Source organism: Zea mays, chromosome 2 (assembly GCF_902167145.1).
Source record: "Zea mays cultivar B73 chromosome 2, Zm-B73-REFERENCE-NAM-5.0, whole genome shotgun sequence".
NCBI lineage: Eukaryota > Viridiplantae > Streptophyta > Magnoliopsida > Poales > Poaceae > Zea > Zea mays.
This window is the reverse complement of record NC_050097.1, coordinates 223534064-223542202: the sequence shown is the minus strand read 5'-3', so window position 1 is coordinate 223542202 and position 8139 is coordinate 223534064. Positions and strand designations below refer to the sequence as shown.

The 8139-nt window shown below is 44.1% G+C and overlaps 1 protein-coding gene across 1 annotated transcript; it reads right to left on the bottom strand.

The window, feature by feature from the left end:
• Positions 1–794: 794 nt before the first annotated feature.
• On the bottom strand, positions 795–2436 carry PER66 (Peroxidase 66). Its single transcript, NM_001308458.1, has 4 exons — positions 2093–2436; positions 1809–1994; positions 1540–1702; positions 795–1445 (listed from the first exon to the last, which is right to left on the bottom strand). The coding sequence occupies exons 1-4, from the start codon at positions 2318–2320 to the stop codon at positions 1060–1062; spliced, it is 963 nt and encodes a 320-aa protein (NP_001295387.1). The 5' UTR covers positions 2321–2436; the 3' UTR covers positions 795–1059.
• Positions 2437–8139: the final 5703 nt, after the last annotated feature.

The window sequence follows — 8139 nt, the reverse complement described above, 5'->3', positions numbered from 1 at the left end:
GCTCAAAAAGTGGAAGTGAGTTCACCGGAGGTGGGCGCCAATGTTGGGGACTTGTTCTCAAGTGCTATGAATTAAGAACAAGGCAACATAAAATGTTAAATATTAATGTCCTTCGTCCGCTGAAGCATTATCTCCCCGAGGATTTAATGAACTTCGGATGAAGGCCATGAGCAAAATACCACGAAAGTCACACCTTCGTGGTCAGACTTGTAAAACAATATGAAATAAAATATAAAAATGAAACATTATAGAGAGATATACTAAGAATAAGTAACCTTACTCACATATTTTATTATATGAATATACAAACATTATAACATAATATTTAGGCACATTTATACCTTCGCCTTGGCGGAAAGCAATAATCCAAGCGCGACGTGTCAGTGATTACAGGATTTCGTGAACAGTACAGGGGTACTGTTCACCTATTTATAGGCACAGGGGGCAACCTATGTATAATTACATTTATGCCCTTTACAAGCTACTACAATAATGACACATAATATCATGGATCTTTAAGTCATTTCATCTTTAAGTCGGTTCACCCCTTCGTCTTGAGACATGTCACTGTGCCGAAGCTTTATAGACGATAGCTTCGGCACTGCTTTGGAGAGGATCTGCCGAAGATGTTTCTTTCTTTAGGATCTTCGGCTACAAAGCATACCCCCAACATTAAAGATATGTTTTATACCTTTTGAGCTCTTAAAGTGAAATAGTGTGACATGGGCATATGGTGTTAGCACACAATACGATTAGACACTATAGTGTCATATCTAGGTCAATGGCTGGGTACGTTTACAAGCATAGCATGGTACCATCAATAAATGTGTCTAATAGTGTCGTGCTAATACAGTACACATATGCATGCGATAATAAGGTGGCCACCACCAGATCGATATATATCTCTCTCTCTGCACCATCCATGTAGTACGTACACTTACTCGACCAACACCAGTCACACACACGTACAGGTACACAGCTAGAGAACGAGCTGAGAGGCCTATTGGCTCTGATCTGCCTGCCATAACGCATTGCATATTGGGCGTAGTAGCTAGTAGCTTACGAGTTGACCTTCCAGCAGCTGCGCCTGATCTGCCCCTGGGTTCCGGTCTGGGGGCTGAGGTTGCCCATCTTGACCATGGCCGTGGCGAAGGCGCTGTTGAAGGCCGACGTGCTGGACGCGAAGCTCCTGACCGTGCTGTCGGTGCTGCCGCTGTTGAAGAGCTCCTGGTCCGAGTGCAGGAGCCCCTTCTGGGACAGCAGGTTGGTGTAGTAGGCGTTGTCGAACGCGTTGGGCGTCGTGGTGTCCAGCGGCGCAAGGGCGGTGCTGCCTGCCCTGGGGCAGTTGGCCCTGAGCGACGCCGCGAAGGCGGAGTTGATGTTGGTGTCGTTGTAGATGTGGTCGTTGAAGCTCGAGCACTGCGCCTGTCCGATCGTGTGAGCTCCTGCATGTATATATGGAAAGGTATTATATATATCATCGTCATCGTCGATCAGTAGCTAAGCTAGCTGCTACTGCTAGCTAGGATAGGAGGGCACCTGAGAGTGCAACCATGTCGGTTGGGTTGAGGTTCTTCTTGTTATACGCAGACAAAAGCTGTCGGAGGCTAGACGTCGGAGGTGGGAGGTCGCTTGTCTGGCCTGGGAATGAAGCGGTAGAGTCCCTTCGCCCTAGTAGAACTGTCCACGAAGGCCCGCCGAGCTGGATAGGATATGATATGCATGCGTACATCATCATCATCAGGTCATAACCTAGCTAGCTAGCTAGCAGGGATATATCTATGATCTATCTAGTCTTCATCTCTCACCGCTACGACTCCGTCGCGGGCGGCCACGGCGAGTATGTCGGCGCAGGAGACGATCCCCGGGCACACGGACTCCACCTGCGCCTTGATGCTGTTCACGACAACGAAGCCCCTCGGGTTCAGAGTTAGATTCGGGCCCTGGCTCTGCTCCCCTGACGTGTCGTTCAGCAGAAGGGACGCGTCGCAGCCCTGCAGAAATATTTAGGGTTTTTTAAGCTCAGTTTTGCTGGGGTCATGGATGTGTTTTCTAGAAAGAAAGCAGAAAAGATGACGGAGACTTCACTTGCCCGGACAAAGCAGTCGTGGAAATGGAGCCTGAGCAGCGACGCCCCCACGCGAGGCTCCTGCCTCACCGCGGAGTTCACGCCGCTCCTGATGGTGGACAGCGCGTTGGGGCATGACCTGTCGTAGAACGTCGACGACAGCTGCGCCGACGCCGCCGACGCCAGCGCCACCAGCACCACCGCCAACGACGACAGGCTAATAAGGCAAGAGGCAGAAACAGAGGCCGCCATGGCTTATGCTCGATCTCGACGATCTTCTTTCTGCTCGATCGTTGGCGCTTGCTTGTGATATGGTGTGTGCAAGGCGATGCTGTACACTACATGCATATTTATTAGCTAGCTAGGGCCCGTAATGATATGATGCCTTCATCATGCATGCATGTCACTACTAGCTAGCTATGGATCAGAAAATAACATATATCCAAACCGGATGTCAAGCTTATGAATTATTAGTACGTCCATGCTAATTTATTTAATTAGACTCTGAAAGCCGGCAATAACCATTTTCGTCATGCAGTGCATGTACACAGGTAGCCACACGCACACTAGCCCCACATGTGATACAATATACGTTAGGTGTCTGGATAACATCATATGAGCTAGAGCTGACAAAATAATCGTGACTCGACACGAGCTAAACTAGCATCTCAGCTCGGTTTGTTAATGAGCCAGTTCGAGCTGAACTCGAATAAGCAATCATTTGTCTGCAAAACAAAACATGTACTTGTGTACTATATTATAGAGAGAAGGTAGCTTGTGAGTACTTTACAGATGGAGGGATGGCCCATGGCAATAGTGTATATATGCGAACCAGTGGTGTGCAGCATTGTAGTGTACATTTTGCAGTATAATATATACTCCCTCCGTTTCTTTTTATTTGTCGCTGGATAGTGCAATTTTACACTATCCAGCGACAAATAAAAAGAAACGGAGAGAGTATATATATATAGTACTTGGTACTATATCTAAGTTCTTAAAACCTGACCCCTTTTAGACGCCTCTCCGCGTTTTAAGGGTACCGCAGCGCTCCGTGACAACGCGTAGGCGTGTCCGGACCCGAACTTTTCATTCATTTTAGTGCGTCGATCTGGTTGAAGTCCGCTCTCATCCACCTCCCTCGGTCCCTCCACGCGCTACTCCGCCTCGCCTTCTCCCCCTCTTCGTCGCCAGCCGCAGCGCTCCCCGCCTTCATGTTGCAGCCCTTCCTCGACGTCGTTCGCTCCGTCGACGCCGACGCCACCATCACCTCCGTCTCGCGCTACTACAGCTCGTCCCTCGGCTGCCTCACTTCTGTGTTGCCTTCGCGAGGAAGGAGAGGAGGCCGTTGGATCTCGCTGGATTCGATTGGGCTAGGACGGGATCACCGCGGGCAGGTAAATACTGCTCATTAATTGATTTCCTTACTCGTGTCGATCCGGCCTTTGAATAGAGAGATTGCTCCCGGTTCTGGCTGGATTTGAATAGAGAGGTCGTTGCACCTGGGTCGATCTAGAAACAAACCGTTGCGCCTTAATTCTCCGCTTTGCTGTTGCGCGAAGAAACCACGGATCTGCTGCAGAAGCTGTCGCTCGACTCGCAGCCCAAGCCGGCGGACGCAACACAGCCTGCTGCTGCCACCGCCAAAAAGGTAACAGATAAAAAGCAGAAGCGCTCGTGGCTTCTCGTCTTGTCCATGCTCATGGTTTTGTCGAGTTAATCCGCGGTTCTGATTCGTCGCTTGTTTGTGCTGTTCATTTAAACCAGCAGGGTGCCGCAGCGAGCCAGCCGCTGAGCGTGGCGATCCCGCCGGAGCCGTCCATCACGCCGGTGATCCAAGACTTTACGGATCCCAACCTGTTTTATCTACCAGCGTATTACTATGGAGGTGAGGAGCATGTGGTGATCATACTGTAGTTTGTTGTTTTCTTCGTTCTTGTGGGCGCCTGATGGTAACATAATTTTTAATATATTTGTTGCTATGAGACTTTTGTTATTTGCTAACTGAATTGTCTGGTTCTTGCCTTGTCCTGCAGGCTACGGCAGTTCCATGAGCGAGTGGGATGATTATCCGAGGTATCTAAATTCAGATGGAGTGGAGATTGCCCCAGTAAGTTATCCTATAAGATCTTGCACCTTCACGATACATGTGATGCTTCCCATGATTTGTTTGCATACTATGTCCTATCCTTAATGTAGAAATGTTAGAATGGTCAAATTGCTTGCTATTACTGTCTGTTCTCGGCGTACCGTCGTGCAGTGTTTTCGCCCATAGACCACCTACGCCCAAGCATTCAGGACTTCCGGGTGGATCCCGAGCTTCCGCTTGCTGCGGACCAGAGAGCCACGGCAGAGCAAGCTCAACAAGGTATCAACACTAATTGGTATAGCAGTAATTTGTTCATGCTTGCATAACATCATCCCTACTAAGATTTGCTAATGACTTTCCTGAACACTTTTTATTCAGCTGTAAGAAACAAAGGCATATGAGCTACCTGCATCCTGTATGAGTACCATGTGTCATTAGATGAAGCAATATTCCTTTAACTTTTAGCTAAAGTATATGTGTTCTGTTTACCATGTTTTGTTCTCTCAAACCAGGATGTTAGCATTCAGACTATTCCAGTCAGAAAGTTATTTCATGCATTACTGAATGAAACCATGAATTCTGTAGTATTTAGTGGGTATATAATGTAATATTGAATTGATTTTGAAGATTATATATTTTGTTTTCTGCTTTATTGAAGGAACCGATTGAAGAAAGAACAACCACCCTTTGCATCATCAAGTATCATTTAAGGCGTCATTATTGGGCACTCTTATTTGACCATGTCATAAGATCACCTTACAACATTAAAAATATTGAGAAAAAGTAAAGCTTCCTAAACGTTGATTGCAAACTAATGTTTATGTTGGCTTTTCACAAGAATTAGTTTCAACCTATGGATTGTCATGCTTTCTTCTCTGAAAATATATTTTAGAAAATACAGTTTGTATTCAGTGCTGATGGGATTGATTTTATCATGGAATATATTTCAGAACCACTTTGGGGCCAACATTGTCGTAACAAGGTTCGCCCTCGACTCGAGAACCAAGTTGTTAATGATGCCACCTTTCGGTGTCTAGATTGCTTTGTTGTCCTATTCCTGTTACTATTATCTACACTTACAGATAAGCCTTGTCGATGCATTTTGATCAGCTTCTTTTGCTACTATGCAGAGGGCCCCTATTGTGCCCTTTGATGGAAGCTATCTTCCATATTATGCTGCTAATATAACATCTAGATATTTTTTTACTGTAAGAACCCATAGTGTAGGCTCCAAGCGGTAAGCACCACTGCAGTCTACAGTTAAAATGCGTGTTTCCCTCTACATTGGTTCTGCATCTATTTAAGTTTGGCAGTGTTCTCCTCAACAAATCTGCTTAACATATCAGCAACAATATCGAGCTCTGTTTAGTAACTGTACCTCCTGCCTATTTTGGTGGTTGAGGTTGACTTGTTTTCTGTAATCAAAATATAGCATGATGAGAAGGATGTCTACAATAGAAGAGGGAAAGGGGGACCAGAAGAATAATCAGAAGATTTTACGAAACCAGTATGACGTTATATCATTTTGAAATATACAGATTCCATACTCTTCATTGTTGTTCGATCATATGATAAACTACTTTCATTATCATTGTTAGAAACACAAAGGCATAGCAAGTCAGATCGAGATTGAGAATCCAAACCTGGTGAAAACTAAGAATGTAAAGGTCAAGGATATTGATGTAAGTGGGACACTCGGTGCTTGTTTCTTATGCAGTCAAACATAATATAATATTTGCCCAGGAATGATGATGTTGTTAGACATGTATGCATAAGTCTGTTGCTTTATTAGGAAGACAATTTACTTGTGCACTATATACATTATTAAGCAAAGGTATGATGTTGTGCCAATATAGTGAGTTGCTTCTGTATTATGTAGCTTTGCTTGGCTTGAGCTGGTGAGTCACAAGAGCTTCATGCCAAAAAATGCTCATGTGCAATTCATAGAAAGGTTGGCCATTTTTTTAGACTGCTTATTGCTCTTCTCAAGTTCATGGAACCATATCCCAGAGGCGGTAAGTTTTTTTTGGAACTCCTAGAGGTTGGTAAAAAACTCCCTTATCTCCTCCCTTCTCTCCGACTCCCTGACTCCCTGAGGATCGGGTGCTGGGAGATATCTTTAAAATCGAGTATCATTTTTGTTGATCAAATTAGCCATTTACACATATATGATGACATAATATTCTATAATTTATTTCAGGCTGTTTGATTTTGTTCCTCTTTGGTTTGTTGTTGTTTTGAATTGGATCATGTGCGTGCTATTGAACTGGATGTCTGGATTTACCCACAATTTGCAGTTGCAGGAGCAGTTTTTCACGAATACGACCAGTGAGCACCGCACTTCAAAAACAGAAACACCTTCTACAACACTCTGAGAGACATTTTTCTTAGTTCTGCATTTCCTTACTTTTGTATTAGGGGAATATAGCTCAATTCTAGAAATCCACAACAACCTTTGTAGCAGATACCTGCACCGAGGTGCATGTTGCGGTTTTTGCTTAAGAATTGCCTGGAGGTGCATGTTGCGGTTTTTGCTTAAGAATTGCCTGGAACAGGAGAGAGAGGCGGTAAGTATAGTGCCCGATAGGGCGCTACCTTTTCTAGTATATATTAATGCACAATATGGTGCTAGCTCGCTCGCTCGCAATACATAGAAGCAATACTCTCTCCATCCTGAAATATTCACCCTATTCTTTTAAATTTTTATATATCTTATTTAACTGTTTATTCTACTATAAATATTGTTTATTTTGTTGAAAAATATTTTATTATTGAAGCTACTTTAATAATGATTTATATATTTTATTATCTGCAAGAAAAAAATAAACAAGACAAATGATCAAGCATAATATGTAAAAGTAAAAAGCGTCAACTGTTTTAGGGAGTGTGACGGAGCTAGGGCGTAGAACAGAAACGGTTAGTTTGGTTGGTACCAAGTGCTGGTCAATATAATGAAGACTGCAGGCGGCACTGTCACATGTGCAGTTTGCTAGCTCCAAATAATACACAGCATATATTGTGCTATATGTGTGTGCATGTTATGTGCCAACTAGCTATAATTATCTTCGTCTATTTTATTACTACCTCACGGGCTAGTTCATTTTCAAACTAAAACGTGACAGATAAAAAAAGAACGAAGAGATCATCTAGCTAGCTCGAACGTTGACCACATGGGTCCACATGTGAAAACGTACGTCATGCATTCTCATCTAACTAGCTCGACGTTGACTATATGGGCCCACATGAGACTCACAGGACGAAACAGCTTGGACGAGTGTGTTGTTGGATGATTAGGCAGAGTCCGCATTTCGTCCAAATTAAAAAAAAATCCGGACCCGTGCGGCATTATGAAAGCGTTGTCAGTAAGCATCGACATGATTAAACGACGTTGACAACTTGATTTTACATTTCCATGTGTGTACGTACCACCCTAACAATAGAAAAGCACATCTAGTTGTTGGAGATATGCCCAAGAGACAATAATAAACAATTTAGATTAGAGTCTAACACCTATTGGGATTAGAGGTTTACGGCTCATTAACATGTTCTATAATAAATATATGGAAACGTAACGGGCTAAGGTTAGCCAGGGTTATGTCATCCCACCACATGCACGTCCAAACCTAGCCCTGCTTCTCTTGGACCTGATCGCGACACCCTCGATGTTGCATGTTCGGTGTTAGCACATCAACGTACAATGTTCCTCCCGTAATTTTGGATTATGTGGAGGCACGGCTATGAATACTACATTGATCAGCCACAAAGGAGGATGCGATCGTGATCGACTACACATCCTCTCCATCGGCACGCATCTACGTTGGATGATCGTTACTCCAAGTCTTCTTGTACTGCATTGCGCGTCTAGTGTTAATGATCTATTATTTCTTACTTGCAAGTTTTCTAAGTAACGCAATAGATGTGTCTAGTCCCCATTCCCTTACAGTGGTACAGGAGCCGTCTTGCGTAGTTTTTTTTTGTCTGGATC